We start from the raw sequence: 24,004 nt of genomic DNA, 5'->3' as shown, positions 1-24,004 counted from the left end.
ACTTGTCATCATCGCGGCCACGGCAAAAAAGCTCAAAACAGCATGGAACAAAGATTACCTGTTAGGCCAATGGCACGCTACGGCACTCCGAAGTCCGGCTGCCGTGGAAGCTCAGCTATGAGTCGTATTCCGCGGTGTCGATCTCATGGTTGATTGAGCCAAGTTCACGCTGGCCAGGACTTCATACAGATCTCGATGCTGGTTGAATACCTACTGGAAAGATAACTTTTGGCCCCGTGAGTTCAAAGTTGTGAAGTGCTTAGAAAGATATGTTGATGTATGGAAAATGTCCATTTCTTATGTGTTCAGGGTTCAGCATTTTGAAACATATCAAGAACAAGACATCTATAATTTATGACTTGGACGTGATGAAACCATTATGACGCGTCATGTACTATATCTCGTTACTCTCTTATAACGCGAGGTAACGAACCATGATTGGAATCCGGACGAAGGATGTGACGGAGATGAAGGTGAGTTTAGCGACTGTGACGATGAAGATGACGCCGATCGCGAAACTGACAAGAAACATATCAACGGGTATGACTGAGTCGAGGCTGAGGTTCATTCCAACGGAAACGATGCACACTACGATACGAATGATGGGTAGAGTTGAGTTATCTATAAATTTGATGTTCTCTCTCCCGTCTGGCCTTTGGTTGCACGTATCTGAGGCCATTTCTTAATTATCGATGATATTTTGGATGTACCAAGAACCTACTGGAGATATGTCTGTATCTACATACGCTACGGCAATAGCTGTAGGAGCATTTTCAAGCCGCATTAGCAGATACGAATTATGGCTGCAGGTGACGTCACGTTCATAGAGGGCGCATCGTTCAAGCTTCTTCGTCGTCTCGTTGATGACTCGGCCGTAGCAGCAAAGATGGAATGTCTCGTTCAAGCAGTAAGAATACGAAAACCCTGACTGCCTGTCTCCACTTTCTGACCTCCCATCTTCCACAGGGAACTTTAAACCTTGCCGGCAACATCTTCAACGATCAGTTCAACATCGCCCTCGATCCAGAGTCTGCAGAATATGTACTACGCAGAGCTCATGTGTTTCGCGATTTTATTGCTGTACCGTCCCACACGTCTCAGGCGATCACCTTCTCTGTTGGCAGACTGGAAGAGCATGGCTTCTCTGGTCTTGCAAGATGGATCTTATCCTTCACTCTTCGCAATGATCCCGCTAAAGTGCCAGAAGGAGTCGTCAATTTAAAGAGTCAGCACGGCCACGAAAGGGTCAAGTTGCCTGACCTTGCGATGATTCTACTCGGACTAGGCTCTGGGACGTATCCAAGTCAAGTGGCGCGGGTAGTGTTACCCAACACGCAAAGCGGGCCATTGCTCTTCAAGATTTCAGATACGGGAATCTGCATACTCGAACCAAAGACTGGCCACAAGTACGAGCCGGTGGACCTGACGGAAGTTCTTATCCAGGTACAATAAGGAAAGTCTCAATTCAGGTTGGATACTTGAGGCTGTCGATTACTGAACGATTTGGGCCTGAACCAGCCTGAGAGATAACTAGCTCCCGTTTTTAGCTACTTCTAGGATGATGTAGCGCAGGTCTATCAGTTGTGTATGTATATAACAGACTGTAATCCAGAATGGTTATCCTGGCCACAAACTCGAATCGCGTTCTGTTCTCACCCATGTATTCATTTGGCTCATAAACGTTGGTATTTGGAAAAGTAGAAAGGAGGCTGCTCCAATGGTGGTTGATAGATTAGATGTGGCGCGAGGCATTGTTGGAATAACAGCTTACATCCATCCATACTCTTTAAAAGTCTTATTGTGGGCTTCAAGCTATGCTGTATAGTGAGGGTATATGTCTGTCGTGTTACTGTACATGAGCATTGAATGATGAATTTACTTAGTTCGTGATCAAGGTGAACAGGGAGAACCAGGTACGGCTTTCTTCTAGAGAAGTACTGTAATGTGATGGCCACTGTCCACATACAATGCCCGGTCAGACACTAGCTTCCAAGGCTTGCTTTGAGCCTAACAGCCCTGGTCTGTCCAAAATATGTCTGCACAGGAGAAGCACCCGAACTGGACGAGAAAATAAAATACTAGCAGCCAAGGGGATGGCCTAAAACGGGTGATTTACTCGAGGCCCTGAGCTGCGACGCTATAAGAGCTCCACCATTGTCCTGGAATGGTTCCAATTCAAGAACAAAGCTCATAAGCTGTTTCATAGACTGTTCCATGTCGTTAGGAACACGTCCACACCTAATTCCCTACTGGCCTTCGTACTGTCTGGACTGTGATATTTTGGCACGGTCACAATGGAAGCTACACGATTCTTACGTTCAACGTGAAAGTCCACTAGGAAAAGAACAGATTGCATGGTCCAACGAGCCGTTACGTTGCCCCAGATGCGCCTTATCGCCAAATCTCTGCCCTGATAGTTCACGCCTAGCGGACCATTATGGACCAGTGCATTGTCCTGTTGTACAAACCTTCTCAAGCAGCAACTATAAAGCTGACAGATACTTATCGATTGACGATTTATGTAATGACACATTCAACGTTGGATCGCTCGCTCGGACGACCAGACAGCTGAATGATGATTCTGTGATTGGATCTGACGGCATAGCTGGACCTGTATATGGAGCGTTAGATACCAAATCTGACGTTCAGGTGGATGGGAATGCATGTCGTTCAACGGAGTACCGAGAAAGGTCCAGAAGTATCTGAGTAATCAAAGATATCCGAGTTTCCAAAGGCCAGTTCGACGCTTCGTCATTAACTCGTACACAGATACAGGTTGTTGGATCGCATTCCAGCCCCACTGTAGTATAGGTACCATTTTAAATTACATAGGTTTGGCTACTACAAGACTCTGATGCTGCTTCGTTACTCGCAACCTAGGGACGGCAAAGCCGCCTCTGTGTGACTCTCATTCTTCCAACCTCTCTTCTCCTTGCTACGTCTTTTCCTCTTACTGTCATGGATAAATATACTTGGAGCAACGTCTCCAACCCTGATCAGGTGTGTCTACCACTCCCTGCCAATAGAAATATCGATAATCCGTCGTAGATATGCGCAACATATAGCCAAAAAGCCTTTTTATTCTCTATAACCTACGAATCTCGACCGGAACAGAGCCATCAAAACTATGCAGGCCAAAAGGCAGTTCCCGGTGGCTGGACTCGAGCTTTTTTGCCCCCTCCGGATCTAGAAGCCTGAAATCACAACTTTGCAGCAGTATCGCGACTGACGCAAAGATAACCTGTTTAGCCAACGTCTCTCCCGGACAGCGGAATGATCCTCCGCCGAAAGGGAAGAAGTGACCGCGCAAGCCAGCAACAGAGGCGTTGAAACGTGCATGCTCTAAATCCACCTCTCTTTCTGGCCTACGTGGACAATCTCGTATGGGCTGGACGCGCTTCTTCTTCATCGGCCCGCTGACACTGGTGCTGCCTGGACGATCGAGGAACCGCTCAGCCCAGAAGGTTTTCAGAGGATGCGGAGGCTGGTCAGCGGACAGGTGCTGGCCGGTGTTCCAAAAGGATTCGTCCAGTCCCGCAAGTGAGCCAGTACACATGATGGGCACGCCAGCCTTGACGTTCCAGCCTCCAGCGAGATTCAACCCTTCGTCGATGGATGTTCGACCAACAGTACTCGTGACACGTAGCCTAAGTGTTTCGTAGTAGATGGAGTTGAGGAGTGGGTCTTTCATCAACATCTTGATATCCGGTCGCTCTCCGGCTCCTGTGGACTGGAACGCCGGACCGATCTGGTGCCGTACCTGCCGGAGCACACCTTCGTCGAGTAGGATGTGCATGATCATCCACACAGCAGCGGGGACGGTGGTTGCCATCGTGCTATACTGCGTAAGCCAAAAGTCGCTCAACGGCTTGCCAATTTCACGTCTCTCATGATTGACTGAAATGCACAATTGAAGTTAGGCCGACAAAAGGGGTGGTAGTCACAAACGTACATGAAAAAGTAACCCAGAATCACAACGGTCACTCCATTTTCGGAGAGCCCGAGAGCCTCGTGCCGCTGAATCATCTTACGGACGTACTGGGTACCCCAGATAGGCTCGTATTCAACGTCGCGAAGCTCGTGGTTGTTCCAGTCAAAATTTGCAGAGCACCAGGTGCGCCAACGGCTGAAGCTTTTCAGTATTTCATCACGGGTCCGGTAAGACGATGGCATCATCCATCGGGGTAGACCTTTAGAGATGTTCGGGAATGCTTTGTAGAAGGCCCAGAAGTCGCGAAGAAAAGTTGGACAAGTTTTAAGCAGGTGTTCTCCGTACAGAGCCTCCATATTTGCCGTAAGAATCAGATTTGACAAGGAAGTGAAGAGATCAGGAACGAGGCCCCAGTTCTGCCCGATCTCTGTCGTTGCGGAAATCTCAGATGCCAAATTCTTCTTGAATCTCTCCACAACAGGGACCAAGTTCCGTCCTTGAAGATGATCAGCAAAGTCTTGCCTTTGATGCTTCATGAAGCGCCGAAAGGCATCCGCGTCTGTTGTGTAGAGTCCTATGTTGGACTCGTAAGCAGATATATGGCCATGGCTGAAAGCTTTGACATCGCGGCCTGACAGCCCGAAGAAAATGGAAAGAGCATCAAGCAAACTAGGCGTCGGCACCAGACTGCTACTTCTTCTGAACAATCCTTCGATCTGCTTGCCAGGCATAGCCAAGTATACCTCCCGATCGATCGACGGAATATAAGCCGGAGCTCCCTCCAGCTGCTGACTGAAGGCCAAGGTAGTCAGCGATGTGAGGATGAAAGGACTGTCAAGCCTGTAAAGTAAAGGTGGAAGCAGCGACAAAGACCCGGAAAAGCCTGCGGAAGGAGCTTTCAACATACGTAAGGCATCTCAGGAAGTTCTCTGGTTGTAATGTGAACGACAGCAGGTACCCCATGGCTTGAACACCCCATGAGGACACGGGAGCAGTTTCCTCTGCGCCATCATTGTCAGAAGACTCTTTGAACCGAAACAATCTCAATGCTATGACACATGAAAGAACAAGGAGAACAGGGCTGAAAATTAAAATAAGATGGATCGTCGCACGATCGGGACTTGGAAGCGAATGCTTCAACAGCGAACTCAAGTACTCCTTCATGGCTGTGTTGGAAGAGTAGTCGCCGCACCAACGGTCACTCCGGTGCGTGACAAGTTCGAGCTAAAGAGGAACAGTTCGAAGCCTTATGGTAAGTTCAAGTGGTGGAATAAACACTACGGTGGTTTTTGCGGCCGGGTAGTCTCGTTCCATGCGTACCAGATGTGCAGATATGGTGTCCCAGGACTGTTGCCAATTTGTCGAATCGGTCGCGGTTGAATGGGCCACTTTTGGATTTCATGTTAGGATGAGCGGGGCATCCAACCTGGTAGTTCCAGACTATTTTAAATAATACGTAACTGAATGAATGAGGAAGGGGAGCATTACTCGATGCGGGAGGGAATGGCCGCACCAGCAGCCAAATGCGGCCATTTCAGCGATTCATGTTAGCCAGCCAATTGTATCGCAAAGTGAACTATAGTCCATGCTGATGCCGTTGCCGTTGCCCTATGTCCTCCTAAGCACTGGTGGAACTGCAGGAAGAAGTGAAATTAGGCCAATGGGGGCTGGTAACGGAGACGTCAAAAACGCCACACTGCTGCCAAGCGTCAAATTGTCAAAGGAAACGTTGCTTTGGGAAAGAAAGATAATATGTCGTTCGAAAATCGTAATTTTCAGTAGCCTAGTTCACTTCTATATCATCTATTGTCATGTAAAGCGAATCCTTCTCGAAGTTCAAGATCGACCATCACCCACGTCACAAGTAAGCATCCCCGGCATTCCCTTACATTTATACCTCCTCACCGTTTCCAGTCAGCCTCGTGTATGTCCGTTCACTATGACCGAACTGTTGATGGAGTCACCTTTACCTCTTTTCCTTGCTTCAAGCACAGCATATGCGTTTATAACATCCCACCAGTTCCAATGTCAATTGTGGCCTTTGCTCATCGCCTCGTGGGCCTTAGCAATATTCGTACATGTTGTGCTTTGGTTGGGCTGGATTTATCCTCGCTATGTGCCTGAGCATTGCCATCTTCCAGTCATGGACGGAAAAGAAGTCACTCCACATTCCCAGATCATCACCGAAAAAGGATAAACTTCTACCTACAGTTTTGAAGCCATTTAAAGAATACTTGCGAAATAGTGCACAGCATAGGAAATCTTTTTATCCTGCAGTTTCAAAGTTAGAGATATTTTTATATGAATTTTGAATTTGTTATATCAACCTATACAGTCCAGTGCCAAAAACCGCTTTTTGCTAAAGGGGTCTTGAAGGTACGGACTATAGTGTTACATCCTCAAGACAGGAAGACATCAGTGCCTCCCAACAACTAAGGAAGAGGTCTAGGTTTAAGTTCTTATAAAGTCAATTTCCAGCAAATAAAATAGATCGACGTTGAAAGACAGGCAAGTGCAGGACGGACGTCGACGTATTGCGCCGTTGTTCCTTTCGAAGTCCTACAAAGTCAGGGTTGATATTATTGCGCCATAAGACATCGAGTATGCTGAAGATCGTTCCACGTCTAACTCAAAAAAAGCCAAGTTCCGTTGCTAATATTCTATCCTTCTTCGAACCGAGTACATCATCGGCTGTCTCCAAGCCCGTAGGACTCCTATTGCGCACTTCATGTATAGCATAGACAGCATTTCCCTGCTCAAGAGTCTTTCTCTCCTTATCTTTCCCATCCACTTCGAGTCGTGAAGGCGATGAACTATCATTAACCACGCTCTTTCTGCAGTCATCCTTATGTCCGCTTTGAGAGTTCGAACTAGAGGGGAGCTTGACGTCTTCTTGCTTGGAGTATGTCGAATCGAGCCTACGTCTTTTTAAATCTCCGGTTTGTTCGCCTTCTTCCACGGTCGACCTCTTTTCGTACCATCAGGAGTAGCGTTAGAAGCGAGTCTTTGAAGACAAACATCGGTCTCTTCGCGGTGTCCGGATGTGACCAAAGGGGCTTCTAGGACAAGTTCCTGTTTATTCGGGGATAGCGATAAGTGAGAACTGAGTTTGACTGGTCAGCATTCATCTCAACTAAGTCTTAACTGTGGTAGCCTAGCTCTTACCTGTTGAATCCCAAACGTTTCCAGTCGCAGGGCGTTATGTCCTTATGATCCAGGGGACTCATAAGAGATCCTTCCCCGACGTCTGCATCAAGAACAAATTCCTGGATTGGATCATCCTGGTGAATCCATTGGTAAGTGGTTGACTTATACTCCACTACTGTCATGGATAGAACATGAAGCCAACCAGGAGCGATGCATGTTGGTGTAGTAATTTGACCTGGAAGATCCTCACCGAAAGAGCTGATCGAATCCATATAATAAAGTTGCTGGTTGGATTCTGGTCCCCAAAATTCGAAGGTAGTAGGTAAGCATTTTGTAATGTTGTTCATAGAATGAAAGATAGGATCTGATTGCTCGGAATATTGAGACGCCAGGATAAAGCCAGATACATATGTTGATTGCCACCCTGGTTGGAAGTTGGAAGTCAAGGATATATATATATATATGCATAACTACCCTGCTCTCCTGACTTATGTGCAAATAAGCAAATCTCTCAACTAGGCTAGATCTGGAAAGGGGTCAAGTGGGGCTGGCGTGCTTAAGGAGCGACTGACACAATCCTGTTGAACATGTGCTGGGGTGTCACGTGCAAGCAGGGATACTTTAAGATTACGCACCGAAACGGTAGAACCTTGAAGGGGAGAGTTGAACAGAACACAACGTTGAACAGAACACAACATGAATATACCAATCTGGATCAATGGACCGAATACACGTAATGTCTGACAAATCCCGCCTCGTTCAAGGTTGGCACAGACCGAGTGCGCCCAACTTCACATTGTACGAATGTAAATCACTCACACCATTGATAGACACATCAGGCAAGACCACATAACAAGGATTAAATGGTCAGCAGTTAACGGGGCTCGTACTGGCAAAAAGTTATTTCTTCCTGGATGCCCCAACACGCTGATCTAGAATGTCAGCGCCGAGCACCGTATTATTAGATTTACTTGTTTTTGATAGCCCAGTATCCCCTAATGATGAAGATGTGTGATTGAGCTCCAGTAACCAGCAACTAGATCAGCAGTTCCCGGCCAAAATACTATGAAGATTTTGAAGTTGTCCTTTTGCATGCTATATCCGACGTCAAATCAATGGCCGGAACAAGACTCGTCGTGGATCTGATGTCATCGTACCTGGCAGCGACTACTGTATATATGGTTTGTTGTTTATTCACAGACATGTCCATGCGAAAATTGACATGCTAGTATACCAAGATCCGGTCAAGTCATAACCTATCTGAGTTCTGCCTCGTGCGGAGTCCTTGTCGTTGCCAGAAGCGGTGACCATCCCAGGAAAAAGACCAAGTTGGGACGATCTTACGTTTACCTCAAGTCACACTGAGCAGACCTGACTGGCAGGTTATGCCTGACCATCATCTTTATTAGGGATAGGCTTATTTAGGTAGGTAGGAATTGTTTCAGGCGGTAAAAATAACGTGACTCAAGTGGCTGCGCTCAGCCTGACTAGTGGGTACCATCCACAACCCCTCTTTCGCCACCACCCCTCTTTCGCCAGGCAAAATAAAAAAAGCTCCACCAAAACTCACCAACTTCACTTACACAGAATTTGACCAAATTGACAGAAATGCGTAAAATCATTCATTTAATGAGTCATAAGTAGATCAATCTATTGTACTCTGGTTTTTTTCACTATCCGCTGCGACCGCCTGGTTGGTTGGTGGGGTATGTTTTCCTCTCTGACTTCTATGACCGAGCCAGCCTCCGATGCTGACTCTTGCTCGCTTGAAGAGATAAATTCCACCCCGATAGGCGTATAACGAGTCGCCCCTTCTGGTATGGACTCTTTACCAGCTAGAGTCTCTCCAAGAGTCATGAAACGTTTGTTAGGATTCGGCACCGCCTTCCTCTTCTTTCCTCTTTTCAGCCGAGCCAATTCTTCCTCTAGGCTGGCAATCCTCTGCGTATGCGCCGCTACTGTCTGCTGGTGAGCTTCAAAGCCCTTGGCTATCACGTTGTATCGTCTCCGCGTCTTTGGTGTCTTGTTCAACCCAAGATCACGAATTTGACGGCTCGTCTGTGGCGTATCGTCCGAGCCAAGATACGGCCTGGGTTCAGGAGTCACTCTTGGGCTGCCGTTTGGCCTATCTTGTTGGATTTCAGGGTGCCGTAACGCTTTCGCACGTGAAATTGGCCAGTTTCCAGTGACCCTCCAGCCTGACAGTATGTTCTTCTTAGTCATTCCAACTCGGCGAGCTTTGGCGTAGGCCCTGATGAAATTGACCTTGTCCATCGGAGCGGAATCAGTCAACGAAGCGAACCTTTCCAACTCTCGTCGATATGCAGCCTTCAATGCGTTGAATACTCCATTGTCCAGTGGCTGGAGTCCATGAGAGCAGTGTGCTGGTAGATAGCAGCAATAAACGTTGTTCATAAAGCACGTAGCCATCCATTCATCCTTCCATCACTCAGCACTAATCTTGAGGTGGGGAAAATGGAGAACATACTGTTGCATGGCTTCCATGACCATCTAAAATGATCAGTCTAGCGTCTGACTCGTCAGCAGGTGTAGTCTGGGGTAGATAAACTCTTTCAAGCCATTCAATGCCTATGTGGTCATCAGTCCACCCGTTGGGCGATGTTATGTAATACCAGTCTGCTATCTGCTTGAACTCCTCAAGAAACCATTGTTTCTGCAGTTCTTTTCCCTTGAAGATTATGCCAGGAACTAAAGCGCGGCCGTCAGCAGTGACAGCTTCGATGAATGAAGTCCAATTTCGAGTTTGTGGTCCTTTGAGAAACACCTTGCGCTTCGGGTCCGCGCTTCCAACAACTAAGCTATCTAGGCCTGAATGAAGAGAATTAGTCAGTCAAAATGCAAGCACAGACAAGTAGTAGAGGTGAATACTTGCCGAAACCAGTCATAATACCCCCTTCATCAACGTTGACGGTGTTTTCAGGCTTGATCCAGCCATACTGGCCATCCCGGATATCAAAGTACCAATGAACCGCTTTAGGGATAAAAGAGTCGAACCTTTTAGCTTCTTGACGTCTACCCATCTTGGTCTTTAGATCTGCGCGGCGATTGATAAACTTGATCACCCAGTTGCGTCCCAAGTTGGGATGTTCGCCCTGCTGTCTCAACAAGCCCATGACACAAGCGCGGATTTGACTATGGGACGGAGCATAGCCCAAGGACTCCTGGCGGAGAATCCAGAAAGCCAGCCTATCCTCTTGTCTCTTGGACAACCGTCGATGAGGGTGGATCTGCTCTTTCACGGCCCCGCGGCCGTGAAGTCTGTCGATTAGAGTCCTTCGGGGCACTCCCCGTCTATGAGCGGCTTGAGGGGGTGAAAAGCCATTGTCAGTAACGTCCAATATGGCCTCTGCCACGTCGTCCTCTGTGTATTTCCATCGAAGTCTTGACCTAAGCATTTTCATGTCGTTGTCAAAGACAAAGACCAAAAAACAAGGCAAAGAGCGGTGAGGAATTTGGCGATCAAACTAACGACATTTCCATAGCACAGCACGCATAGATCACGTACCCTGCACAGCCTTATAAGGTCAGAATCATCACATCCAATCATTTTTATGATCAATAGAGGTAATTTCTCTTGAGTAGCTATATATTTAGGCTGACTTTCGTGTAAGTGAAGTTGATGAGTTTTGGTGGAACTTTTTTTATTTTGCCTGGCGAAAGAGGGGTGGTGGCGAAAGAGGGGTTGTGGATGGTAACATTTACGACCCCCAGGTTTAACTGTGTTGTGGTTATTTTCAACCAATCAGTAGCTCGAGTTAACGTTACTCGAATCAAGTCCAAATTTTAAGCGAAATTCCCCATTTTGGTGGGCGATATCCGGCTAATCGCCTCTTAATAGTTCCTAGGCTTGATGTGGATCTCCTTCCGCTCAATCTGATACAGCGCGGCCAGTCCGACTATACTTGGTACTGCTGCTGCCTTAGCGTGATCAGCCAATCGATCGAATGTGTCGCACATCACTTGTAACACCGGCTCATCCTCTTGCAGTGGAGAGGATAATAAAAGTTGTACGAGTGTATCCTGGCCACTACCCAGACGCTAAGATCGGCCGTGTCGCGAATGCGTTAGGTGATTCACTTATCGGGAGAAACGACTACGATTTAACCTTGCTTTCTACAGGGTAGGTTACAAATAACCGTCCAGCTGTTAGACATTACGTGTTTTTGGTTCATTGATGGAAATTAATGTATTGATCTCGTGTTCCGTTAAAATCTGCCCCTTGAAGGGTTCGCCATTTTGGCGCGTAATCTTAAGCATCGCTGCTTGCACGTGATACTCCAGCACTTGTTCAACAAGACTCAGCCAACATGAATGGCACTTCGCTTCTCAGTCATTCTAATCTCCGTATGAAAACCCTGCACCTGCTGTCGTACGATTCGAAATCGCTCAATGTAACCTTGATTCCTCTGTCTCCCGTGCTGCCTGCAATACCAGTTTCATTCTAAAATACAGGTCCAAATCGTCAGTTTTCCACCTCTCACCGTTGGGAAATACTTTTCTCCTCAGTCTATTGACACATGGGATCAATAGCTGGTAGTGCGGACTGAAGCTCTCCTCTGCAATCTTGAGAAATATACTTTCATCGCCTATGGTACCAACCTTTGATCGCACCAGCTTGTTGTCACTCTCATAATTCCAGCTTTCAAATTCAGTTGGTCCAGTCACTTTGCCCTGCCCGTCGTAGTGGATGCATATCCAGAATAGCACCCAGAAGAATGACTCTAAATCATGCATGAAAGAATGCTGCTCACCTAGTAGCGCCCCGATTGCCATGAAAGCCCGTGTTCCAGTCTTCCCCTTTGCTCCCGAGGCAGCCTCTCGCGACTCTTTGATGGCCAAATCAAGGTCAATCAAGAAAGAAGGCCACGAAGGGTTATCATCATCTTCGTTGATCATAAGATTGTTGATCGAGATGTCTCTATGAAGCAACCCTGCCTTGTGCAAAGACTCGTGTCCCTCGATGCAGCACTCGAATGCAGCAAGCAGAGCCGACCGGGAGCTCGCCTTGTAGATAGGCATCCCGTAGTCTCGGAGAATGACACGCCGATGTACACGATTTGGTAATGAACTGGTAACCCTCGCTGAAGACACGGAACAAGATCGCTTGCTAGAAGGAAGAGGAGCGCCAGCTTGGCTAGATGACCGCTTTCTGCTGGCACTGGCGCTGCCGCGACCCTCTCTCAATGTGCCAGATACGACGTTGTTCTGCCGGGTTGGTCGTTCCGGACGGTAGTTCGCAGCTTGCGTAATATCCAGCCCTCTCCGAACATTATTCCGGATGTCATCATCTGCCCCGTCAATCTGTACCGTCTCGTGGTGATAGTACCGGGCTACGTTAACGACACCCTTGTCAGTCGCCTCACGTAGTAGTTCGCCTTCTTCATCTCGTTCCGGATATTGCCACGAATCCTTAATGACAAGCAGCATCTCCGGCCGTCCTTCGGGATGGGCTTTCCAACATGTCGTCGCTCGACCAGCTATGCAAGGCGCCCGCTGCATCACCTCGTCGATGATGATCCGCTCGGTCGAACCATTCCGATCGACCTCGATGAATCGCTCCCCGTTTGCCGTCATGATTGTCGGGTCGAACCCTAGCTGCTCCTCGTTCATCCAGAGAAAGCCAAGGATCGTGGACACAAACTGACGCCCATCTTTGTTAATGTCGAACTGCTCCGATGCGATGCCCCCGAGCCGGTCAAATGCCCATACCCTCATGAGGGACCCGCAGATGGTAAAGCCCAAAACGAAGCGACGGTCGTTCTGCGCAGCCAGCACCTCCCTCGCGTACCTCCCCAGATCAAGCCACGCCATCGAGGCCTTGTCGGCGGACGGGTTGCTCTTCAGCTCTCCAGGCACCAAGATCTGCGACCAGTGGCACCGCGAGTCTTTCCCAGCACTCGTATCCTTGACAAAACCGACGTCCAACTTGCGCTCTCCTGTAGAACCTTGTATTGGCTTATTGGGCTGGGCAAGAGGCCGTCGTCGATGTTGATGCGTCGAGATTGACCCGTGGCTGTCTACGAATTCTGTTAGCTTGTCGCTGAAGTCGGCAAACCAGCTCAGCACGTCGTCCTGTTTCGCGTCCTCAGGCCATCCCTTCCAACCGTCCTCAAAGAGTGGATCGCTGGCTTCGACGCACTGATCAAAGAACGCCTGCGAGGCTGCGTCAAGGCCGGCCACACCTCCAAAGTATGCGTCATGAAAGCGACGGAGCCCGACATACATAGACCCAAGTTCCTCTTTTAGCACGTCGTCCACGTATTTGCGGTGCTCGGACGAGTTTGCGAAGCTGCTCGTATTGCGCAGCCATGGGGTCTGTTGGAGGGACGAGGCTATCTGTCGGGGAGGCGGGGTGGATTCGGCAACGGCGACGTAGACTTGGTCCCAGATTAGGGTATCAGGTTCGCTAGCGAGGGCGGCTTTCAGGAGAGGTTTGACACGGTCGTAGTCGAAGTCGTCGGAGGCGGCAGCAGAAATGAGTCTGAGGAGATCGCTTCGGAGGGTGCCGTGGCCTGTCTTTGACCTTAGGAGGCGAACAGCGGGGAGGCTTCGTAGGGCGGAGAGAAGATCGAGAACGAGATTTTGGATATCTGTTTGTTGGTCAGAATAGCACATTGCAGAAAGGCTTGCTATACCTTCTTGGTCAAGCTGATCCAACGCGTCTGGTGGGCACAAGGTGCTCTCGGCTTCACATATCGAATTGAACGAAGCACGGAAGGCGTTGAGACCTTTCCCGATGGGATTTTCCTTGATCACTTTCGACCGCGGTTGATCTGCCATGGGATTGTTCTCAAAACTGGAGATGGAAAGGACTAACAGATGTCGCGTTTAGTAGTATTTGGCGTATTTGGTTCGGCGCCAATTCGCGTCCAGTACCAGTCATCATGCTGAACGGCCGTCGGGAAGGCTTTAATCCGATATCCTTAGTCATCATGAAAAACACCTGGTCGGCCCAAGGATGAATGAATGAATGAATGAATTTATTCCGCCCGGGAGGATACGCCTCATAGGGCCCACAACATTAAGTCTCGTTAGTTACATTCTTTTCCGACTTCTAGCCCTATAACCCTCAAACATCACAATCCCTACTCCTCGCCACATTTCCCAGCCTCGCTTGTCCCTGCGACAGGCCTGCTTGAAGGCCAAATTCTCCAAGTGTTCAGCGTCCCATCTTCAGCGGCTGAAGCCTGGTCTGTCTACCAGAGGCTGTACTATATTAGTTCTTGCTGCATTATATCGTTTGGTTTGTTAGTATATCTTGTATGTTATCATGTCCGTGTAGCATCCAAACGCCCCGTGCTTTTCGCAAACTTGATCGCTGCTCGCACTGCTGCCAGGTTCGGCCTCCACTTATGCCCGTCTTCCGCCGTCTTGCCTCCCAGGAAAAATGATAGATTACCCATCATTTCCCCGTCGACATTTCGCATGTGTTCTCGTTGCTCATCCCACCGTGGACATCGGAAGAGGAAATGGTCCACCGTTTCTTCTTCCTGGCCGCAATCGCACGTATCTGTCTCTGCTGCGCCTATCCTGTGCAGATACCTGTTGACCCGTGCCATTCCCGTTCGTAGTTGCACCAGGATGTCGGATCCGCGTCTCTTCGGGGCGTCATATAGTGCGCGCGTGTGCTTGCCGGGCAGCGCTAGAGCGCCTTATCGAGCTGCTTCGAATAGCTGCCTACGCTCTCGGGTAGCACCATGTGCTGCCGACGTTGTGCTAGTAGTACTCTCAGTCGGGTCGATCGGGCCTGGTACAGCGGTTTCGTTGCTCTGTATCCGCTATCTGTGGCTTTTCGCGCTTCGGTCTTTGCTTTTGCTCCCAGTGTGAAAGAGTCATTCGTGGGCGATACCCAACGCATCGTGATGGTGTTTCCACCCTTTCCAACTCGTTCGGCATGTTTGTAGATCTCCCGGATGGTGCCTTGTCCTGACTGTTGCCGAGGTTTCATAATCGCTTGTAGCGCCGACCGGTTTCTTGTTGCAATGATCACCTCTCGGTGTCGGAGCCCATCGGGCATGCACCTCAGGACCATTGCTATCGCTTCCAGCTCGGCCATGTATGCGTTTTGCTCGTCTCTCGGGAGGACTTCACAGCGTACTACTACTACTGTAACAAAGGCTCGCTGTGCCAAATTACTCAGAATTTGGCCCGTGCATGTAGCGAGGTTCTGCTGGCGGCTAATAGGCGGACGGGTCCCGTCCCAGTCTCCATTTTTGGTATAATTTTTTCCGCTATCGGATTACCTCACGCCTTGTTCCACTGCCTCAAGTAGTTTGACGAGTCCCATTTACCAGCTATTCCAACAAATCATTGGCTTGAGGTGAATAGCCACGACATATCTGAGTTCCAAATTTACTCCAAACTCTACTAGAGCTAGAGCTGTACCACAATACAACTTTTTTCCTCTTCGATGGCCGAGTACAAGGCTTCTTGTTCATCGATGTCTTGCTAGGCTATTTCCCAAAGCTCACCGATGCCTCTTCTGCTTGTGAACAGTCGCCCGTTCTCGGTCACTCGAGCTACTTGTGCTTCGATGCGATCAGGCTCTGCTTTGTCCTAGTCTGAATAAGCCACCATCTCTTCTTTGGTACATTCTCTTAGGCTCGTTGGGGTTGCACAGCACCTCCCCATCTGCTTATAATCAAGACACCAGCTGTAGATTGCTTTTGGATATGCTAAAGGCAGGCCCATTGCTTTCCTATACTGGCGGTTACCAATCATCTCTTGACGTGACGTATCCCTGGTGGATTGCTCGTGGATCATCGTATCTCAGCCGCGTTGAATCTGGAACTGGATCTTGCAAGTGTAAGGGTGACGATGCTGGCGGTCCGATAGCGGAGCAAACTATACCATATATGGAAACTGGGACGGGACCCGTCCAATTTTAGAAGGACGGGCACCCGTCCGCCTATTAGCCGCCGGTTCTGCTACATTCGGGCAAGATTATTATGCCCCCACTTATTCTTCATTCTGATTGCAATTTCCCAACCGTGCACGTTAGCAAGATCTCCCCTACTAGACTTCATTGCGATAGAACTCGAATAACGCAAGAATCGATACCTCTCTTCAAATCATATCCTTACAGATTTAGGTGAGTGGCCCTGCTCGAATGATACTGAATTGTTGAGCGCGAGAAGAGTCGGCTCCATGATGGTTTGCATTGGCTGCATAGCCTATATACTGAAGCGCTCTAGAGACTTTGGTATGTAGAAATAGGTCAAAGTATTGATCAAACGTGAGGTTATATGCGCTACAAAACTTTATTACTCAGAATAATGAGCCCATGAAGTGTTGACTCAGTGATGAAGAGTGAGGCAGGAGTTGGCTCACCAAGTGTAAGGAGATCCACAAATGCATAAGCGGTGGGGCTTAGGTGGTCGACAATACGCCATCGCACATCGTCCGAGATCCACATTTGGTTGGCACCTTTCGCTTAGTGAACTTTTTCTCTTGGCCAATATCATTACGCGTTCGTCCATTACGGCAGCCGCTCTCCTCCGGCTCTTATCGTGCTCTTGCGCTCGGAAATCACATCGCTTCCATGCAGGAGTGCATGCGAGCGTCAGAGATCAGAAACTCAGAGATGACAGCGCATCATCAAGATCGCGCTCATAACAATGAAGGAAGTGTACCCAATCACAACGGTTGTGGGAGCAAAAGACGCCGTCTCATGTTTTATGGGGATACAAGGGCTTTGATGGACCAATCATTACGAGATGCACAAAGCGCGTTTGTGTTCTTGGCAGGAGGCCAAGCGCGACTCCGCCACGCCACAGCTTCGTTAGGCATCCATCGTGGTACCTGTTGACGGACCCCTCTCTCCCCCCTTCACACCCACCTTCGAACCAGCTTTCTTTGCTCGTCAAAATATCGTCTTTTACCACAGGCCCATGCGGCAGGAAAGTGGCATCGCCATTATCGACTTATCCGCCAAACTCACGACACTGTGCCTAGGTTCGCTCATCTTCAAGAAGTATCTTTAACTCTGGTGTCAGAGGCCAGCGCCGAATCAAATCATGCCCGCCTGTTCTTGCCTCTCTTCACCTGCTTGGCTTTGCACTTTCCACTCCCAACCCAGCACAGCCCTGCGATTGAACTGGTGCAGCTGCATACTCCATCGCTCAACAGCCCTATTGGCCTCACAACCTGCGCCTAGCTACAGGGGTTCTTTTCAGGTGCTGAGGCCTCCCCACACACAAATCCCTCAAGGATGCTGCGCTGTCCCATCTCGTCGCCGTCCCGACTCATCGATCGGAGAAGTCATCTCGCTGATACCATCATATCGCACAACAAGGACAAGGCGGCCCTTCGGTGAAGATGGCGCCTGCATTGTTTGGGAAAGTGAAATCCAAGGGCAGGAAGTGGTTGCAGGCCTCTCACCGGGAATCCTCGACTCCTTCGCCACAAACACTTTCGCCAACACCATCTCGACCTTCATCCCAACTAGCTGCTCGACCGACATCTCAGCCAACGCCCTCTCCGCATATCTCGACGGATTCCGACACCTCCTCGCTGACGAGTCTACAAGAGCGGCTTTGGAATAAGGCCTACGATGGGCTCAAAGCGAGCGAGCCCAAACTAGTCGGGGCGTACGAGAAGATCTTGGGTTCTAAACTGCACGAGGACGGCCCTAGCTCCGTTGCCTCCGAACCGACTGACAATGGAATAGCAAGCGCTTGGGGCCCAAGATGCCGCCAAATGCAGCAGTTGATCCAGGCAGGGCTGGGCCGGACGCAGAAGCAAGCGTCCATCAAGCAAGGCATTGACGAAGGCTTGCAAGCAATACAAGCGGTGAGGGGAATAATGGACAGCGCGGTAAAGGCCGCACCAGAAGCCGCCGTCGCCTGGGTCGGCGTCTGCCTTGGATTAGAGGTGTGTGAATTGCTTTCCCAACCGAACGCAGAACGGTCGATGATCCCTTGCTGACAGTTGATAGATCCTTTCGAACCCCGTCACCGAGGCACGCGCAAACCGCAAAGGCATCGCCTACGTCCTGTCAAGAATAGAGTGGTACTGGAACTTAGTGTCTCTACTTCTCGACGAGAACAAGGCCGAGCAATCTTCCGTGGGACTGCGAGTCCAACTAGAGAGCACGTCGTGCAGCTCTACGAGAAACTTCTTTCCTATCAGATGAAGAGCGTCTGCATTTACTACCGGAACTCGGCTGTCGTCATCGGAAGGGATATGCTCAAACTCGATGACTGGGCTGGCCAGTTCAGCGAGATCAAGGAAGCAGAGGATGCCGTGCAAAGAGACATGGAACAATACAACACAGAAGAGAGCAAGATACGACTGCAGAAAATCGCCAAAACCGCTAGCGCTATAGAGATGAAGCTCCAAGACATTCATGCGGCCATCAAAGGCGTACATTTGGCCATTGAAGCGCAAACGCAACATCAAGAGAAGAGACACCAAGACGACGAGGCGAAGCAATGTCTGAAAGACCTGCGCGAGACCGACCCTCGCGACGACAAGACGCGCATCGAAGCTACAAAGGGCGGCCTGCTCAGGGACTCGTACCGCTGGATTCTTGATAATGACGAATTTCGGCGATGGCGTGACGATCCACAAAGCCAGCTGCTCTGGATCAAAGGCGATCCTGGCAAGGGCAAGACGATGCTGCTGTGCGGCATCATCGACGAACTGGAGAAGGAACCCGGCAAACACCTGTCCTACTTCTTCTGCCAGGCCACCGAGACACGACTGAGCAATGCGACGGCCGTGCTGCGTGGCCTGATCTACCTTCTCGTCGACCAACAGCCGTCGCTCATCTCGCATGTTCGGGAGAAGCACGACCATGCGGGTAAGCAGCTTTTTGAGGATGGGAATGCCTGGGAAGCCTTATCTAAGATCCTCACGGCCATGCTTAATGACCCGGGCGTGGATGGTGCGATCCTGATTGTTGATGCCCTCGATGAATGCAAGACAAATCGCCATCAGCTTCTCGACTTCATCACTAAACCTTCCCGCGTCAAGTGGATCGTCTCTAGCCGTAACTGGCCGGACATTGAGGAGAAACTGGACAATTTGGAGCAGAAAGTCAGGCTGCGCCTTGAGTTGAACAAGGACTCAATCTCCAAGGCTGTCAATACCTACATCGGACACAAGGTGAATCGACTGGCAGGTCTTAAGAAATACGACAAGGAAACAGGGGACGCTGTTCAACGTCACTTGGTTGGCAATGCCGATGGCACCTTTCTCTGGGTCGCCTTGGTCTGTCAAGAGCTAGCAGATCCCAAGGTCCGAAAACGGCATACACTCGACACATTGAAGTCATTCCCCCCAGGTCTTGATCCTCTCTATAAGCGAATGGTGGAACATATCAGCGATTCGAAAGATGCAGATCGTTGCAGAGAGATCCTCGCTCTTGCTTCGGTCGTATACCGACCCATCACCCTAGACGAGTTAAAGGCTCTTGCCCAGTCGCTCGAAGATCTCGACCAGGATGAGTTGGAAGAAATCATCGATTCCTGTGGTTCTTTTCTGACTCTTCGAAAAGGCGTCATCTACTTTGTGCATCAATCAGCCAAAGATTTCCTGCTCAAGAACGCGTCAAAGCAAATCCTACCTTCTGGCATTGCGCACCAGCACTATGCCCTCTTCTCGAGGTCGCTAGGTGTCCTGTCGGAAACTCTTCGACGAAACATCTACAGTCTCAACACGCCAGGATTCTCCATTGATCAGGTCTCACCGACCAATCCCGACCCATTATCCCCAATTCGATATTCATGCGTCTACTGGGTTGACCATCTTCACGACTCAGATGTCGCAGAAGTCAACGACATTCTACGGGATAACGGCAACGTCCATGTATTCATCCAGAAGAAGTACTTGTATTGGCTGGAATGTCTTGGTCTGCTACAAAGCATATCCGAGGGAACCAAGGCGGTACACAAGCTCGAGGCTTTAGTGGTAAGCTGCTCTAGATGTATATTGGAAGCCGTCTAACAAGGTTATAGAAAATCGCGGGAGCGCAAAAACTGACAGAACTACTTCGAGATGCGCGCCGATTCATTCTTTCTCATGCTCGCGCCATCGAGATTTCTCCATTACAGGCTTATGCGTCCGCACTCGTGTTCAGTCCTGAACGCAGTCTCACCAGAGAGCTCTTTAAGAAGGAGGAGCCGGATTGGATGGTGTTGAAGCCAAGAATGGAGGCAGATTGGAACGCTTGCCTGCAGACGCTCGAGGGCCATGGCAGTTCGGTGATGTCGGTGGTGTTCTCGGCAGATGGCCAGCGTCTTGCATCTGGCTCAGCTGATAAGACAGTCAAGATCTGGGACGCAGCCACGGGCGCATGCAAGCAGACGCTTGAGGGCCATGGCAATTGGGTGATGTCGGTGGTGTTCTCGGCAGATGGCCAGCGTCTTGCATCTGGCTCAGCTGATAAGACAGTCAAGATCTGGGACGCGGCCACGGGCGCATGCAAGCAGACGCTTGAGGGCCATGGCAGTTCGGTGTTGTCGGTGGTGTTCTCGGCAGATGGCCAGCGTATTGCATCTGGCTCAGATGATAACACAGTCAAGATCTGGGACGCAGCCACGGGCGCATGCGAGCAGACGCTTGAGGGCCATGGCGATTGGGTGACGTCGGTGGTGTTCTCGGCAGATGGCCAGCGTCTTGCATCTGGCTCAGATGATAAGACAGTCAAGATCTGGGACGCAGCCACGGGCGCATGCAAGCAGACGCTTGAGGGCCATGGCAGTTCGGTGTTGTCGGTGGTGTTCTCGGCAGATGGCCAGCGTCTTGCATCTGGCTCAGGTGATAACACAGTCAAGATCTGGGACGCAGCCACGGGCGCATGCAAGCAGACGCTTAACGTTGGGGGAGTATTATATCACCTTTCATTTGATCCAACGTCAAATGCTCTCCTCTCTACCGATATTGGACTTCTAAATCTGGATCGCCCGGCTCTGCCGCCTGTCATAAATGATCGGTCGGCTGAGATAACATTACCGCGTGTTAGCCATTCTGGATGGGGTATAAGCGCGGATGGCGAATGGATTGTTGAAGATGGAAAGAAGATGCTTTGGCTGCCTCCGGACTATCGAGGGGGCAGGCCCGCTATTGATAGATCAACGGTCGCTATCGGCTATCATTCAGGTCGTGTGCTAGTGATGAAGTTCTCTTAAAGCGGGGGCAGGCATAATTATCTTCTTGGTTCCAAGCAGCCCTTTCCCAGTTCCTAGTAACGACCTACGAAATTGATTATGTTTTGACTTGGAAGGGGCGCACGTATCACTTTGGTAACAAGCTGCATGATATATGCATACTTGCTACAAAAGTCCAAAACGTGGTCTTGATTGCTAACAAACCGCGTTAAGTCCTTACCATCCACAACCCCTCTTTCGGCACCACCCCTCTTTCGCCAGGCAAAATAAAAAAAGCTCCACCAAAACTCACCAACTTCACTTACATAAAAGTCAGCCTACATCATTATTCCAGCTCCAAATTCAAGTGAAAAAGGACGTTTATGCGTCTTGATTGGGCCATCACCCCTAAGTTCTATTAAGAGGCGATTTGACTCAAATCGGCCACCAAAATAGGTCATTTCGCTTGCGTTTTGGAGTCATATCGTTTGGAGCGAAGCCGAGTCGCTGATTGGTTCAAAATAACCCCAACTCCACACTTGGGGTTAGCTAGCGTGAGCTTGGGGTTAGAGTAATGCAGAGGAAAGGGGACTTCAATTAACAGAAAAAACAAATCTTTTCTCTTTCTATTACCGAAGAAAGAGGCAATATCAAGCAGAAATGGAGGACATCATACAGCTTAATCACGACTATCAGATACTGATCTGCCGGCTATGTCAAGCAGCCGTTCGGCCGGGCGCCGGCATCGAGTCACACTTCCGACATGAGCATCAGCTGAAGGGCCAAGTGCTTAAGGATATCAAGGACTATTTTGGCATATTGGAACTAGCTGACCCGAAACTCATTGCAGTGCCCGAAGATAACAGCCCGGCAATTGAACATCTTGCTATTTCAGATGGATATAGCTGTTATGCATGCCGATATCTTACTATTGCACGGGATAATATTGTCCGTCATTGGCGAGAGGCAGGGCATGGTGCAGTAGAGGAACGATGGACTAAAGTGCGGCTACAGACGTGGATGCGAGGAAGGAGTCACGCGCGCTACTGGATCGTTCGAGATGACAGCGATATCGACGGCCCGGCTGATACGGCTAACGCAGCTGATGCTAGAAGTCAGAGCGCTATGGATGAGCTCATTGCTGCAAGTCAGGCCCGATTGAAAGAGGAAGACGCCGCACGACTACGGAAGGGTGACTTGAAGGAAGATATCGACCGTGATTCGCCGTGGGTCAAGAGGCTAGGCTGGGTACGACACTTTGGCTCCCGGGACTTGATCAGTATTCACGATGCAGCCCAGTGGCTACGGGCGAGGGCAGCAACGGGCAGGTGGGCTCAGAATCAAGAAGATGAGGAAGCAGCTCGCGAGCGACTATTACTCAGCCGGCTCGGACAGAGCTTTGATCGTGAGGTGGACCGTTGCTGCTGGCGGCTCGATAGCGTGCCGACCGAGACGTTGCAGTGGCTCGGCAGCATCACATCAATGACCCCAAGCGGCGTGCCGTTTGGCCGTAAAGGCAAGGAAGAATCGATGAGCCAGTATAAGTCTGTCGGTCACCGTTACTTAAGCTTCTGCTGGAAGGCATACCGTATCGGGCGGAAGGAAGCGTTTAAATGCTGGGCCGTTCGCTTTACGGATGAGCAGTGGAGCTTATTGCATGATGTCGCTGAAGAGCTCGAGAGTGATAGGGTTCGAAGCAGTCATGACAGCGGATTCTTCAGCGGCAGAGAGAGACAAGCTAAGGATGAAGACGAAGACGAAGACGGGGATGGAGACGGAGACGAATATAAAGACGATGATGATAGTGACGAAGGCGAGCAAGGGGATGAAGGTATGACTAGCCCGCTGCAGGATGCACTAGACCGAGCCGTCTTCCGGTTTATCGTGGCTTCGATCAAAACTCACGTTGGCGGAAACACATATACGAATTCGCTACTGTCCTTCTATCCTAGCTGCGCGGCGGATTCAGCTCTGAATCCAATGGCTTTCCCATAGTAAAAAAAAAGGCGCTAATGAAATGACGACCTATCCCAGCTGCATGGCGGATACAGCTCTGAATCCAATGGCTTTCCCATATTAAAAAAAAAGACGCTAATGAAATGACGACCTGAATCCATTGCACCCCAACGGATTCAGGTCACCCATAAGTTTTTATCAGTAAAATGCATTTCAAGTAGATGCATCGATTTATTACTTTGAGGGAAGCTTATATATGGCTTGCCAGCCTATCCCAGCTGCATGGCGGATACAGCTCTGAATCCAATGGCTTTCCCATATTAAAAAAAAAAGACGCTAATGAAATGACGACCTGAATCCATTGCACCCCAACGGATTCAGGTCACCCATAAGTTTTTATCAGTAAAATGCATTTCAAGTAGATGCATCGATTTATTACTTTGAGGGAAGCTTATATATGGCTTGCCAGCCTATCCCAGCTGCATGGCGGATACAGCTCTGAATCCAATGGCTTTCCCATATTAAAAAAAAAGACGCTAATGAAATGACGACCTGAATCCATTGCACCCCAACGGATTCAGGTCACCCATAAGTTTTTATCAGTAAAATGCATTTCAAGTAGATGCATCGATTTATTACTTTGAGGGAAGCTTATATATGGCTTGCCAGCCTATCCCAGCTGCATGGCGGATACAGCTCTGAATCCAATGGCTTTCCCATATTAAAAAAAAAGACGCTAATGAAATGACGACCTGAATCCATTGCACCCCAACGGATTCAGGTCACCCATAAGTTTTTATCAGTAAAATGCATTTCAAGTAGATGCATCGATTTATTACTTTGAGGGAAGCTTATATAT

General features: G+C 49.4%; 6 protein-coding genes across 6 annotated transcripts; 3 read left to right on the top strand and 3 right to left on the bottom strand.

The window, feature by feature from the left end:
- Positions 1-799: 799 nt before the first annotated feature.
- FPOAC1_013660 (uncharacterized protein) lies at positions 800-1,452 on the top strand (the record flags this gene model as incomplete). The annotated part of the gene is made up of 2 exons (XM_044858001.1): positions 800-907; positions 967-1,452. The coding sequence occupies 2 exons, from the start codon at positions 800-802 to the stop codon at positions 1,450-1,452; spliced, it is 594 nt and encodes a 197-aa protein (XP_044700825.1).
- Positions 1,453-3,085: 1,633 nt separating this feature from the next.
- On the bottom strand, positions 3,086-5,333 carry FPOAC1_013659 (uncharacterized protein; the record flags this gene model as incomplete). Its single annotated transcript, XM_044858000.1, has 4 exons — positions 3,086-3,836; positions 3,953-4,723; positions 4,839-4,932; positions 5,252-5,333. 4 exons carry the CDS (start codon positions 5,331-5,333, stop codon positions 3,086-3,088), a joined length of 1,698 nt encoding a protein of 565 aa, XP_044700824.1.
- A 1,227-nt stretch (positions 5,334-6,560) lies between these two features.
- Positions 6,561-7,350, bottom strand: FPOAC1_013658 (uncharacterized protein; the record flags this gene model as incomplete). Its single annotated transcript, XM_044857999.1, has 3 exons — positions 6,561-6,899; positions 6,950-7,034; positions 7,097-7,350. The coding sequence occupies 3 exons, from the start codon at positions 7,348-7,350 to the stop codon at positions 6,561-6,563; spliced, it is 678 nt and encodes a 225-aa protein (XP_044700823.1).
- A 4,272-nt stretch (positions 7,351-11,622) lies between these two features.
- On the bottom strand, positions 11,623-13,879 carry FPOAC1_013657 (uncharacterized protein; the record flags this gene model as incomplete). Its single annotated transcript, XM_044857998.1, has 3 exons — positions 11,623-11,655; positions 11,699-13,689; positions 13,735-13,879. 3 exons carry the CDS (start codon positions 13,877-13,879, stop codon positions 11,623-11,625), a joined length of 2,169 nt encoding a protein of 722 aa, XP_044700822.1.
- A 3,537-nt stretch (positions 13,880-17,416) lies between these two features.
- On the top strand, positions 17,417-21,231 carry FPOAC1_013656 (uncharacterized protein; the record flags this gene model as incomplete). Its single annotated transcript, XM_044857997.1, has 4 exons — positions 17,417-17,971; positions 18,036-18,176; positions 18,230-20,011; positions 20,059-21,231. The coding sequence occupies 4 exons, from the start codon at positions 17,417-17,419 to the stop codon at positions 21,229-21,231; spliced, it is 3,651 nt and encodes a 1,216-aa protein (XP_044700821.1).
- Positions 21,232-21,849: 618 nt separating this feature from the next.
- Positions 21,850-23,184, top strand: FPOAC1_013655 (uncharacterized protein; the record flags this gene model as incomplete). The annotated part of the gene is made up of 1 exon (XM_044857996.1): positions 21,850-23,184. One exon carries the CDS (start codon positions 21,850-21,852, stop codon positions 23,182-23,184), a length of 1,335 nt encoding a protein of 444 aa, XP_044700820.1.
- Between the last annotated feature and the right edge of the window lie 820 nt (positions 23,185-24,004).

Source organism: Fusarium poae (genome assembly GCF_019609905.1).
Source record: "Fusarium poae strain DAOMC 252244 chromosome Unknown contig_3, whole genome shotgun sequence".
Taxonomy (NCBI): domain Eukaryota; kingdom Fungi; phylum Ascomycota; class Sordariomycetes; order Hypocreales; family Nectriaceae; genus Fusarium; species Fusarium poae.
The sequence above is the reverse complement of the archived record's forward strand: the minus strand, read 5'-3'. Positions and strand labels throughout refer to the sequence as shown.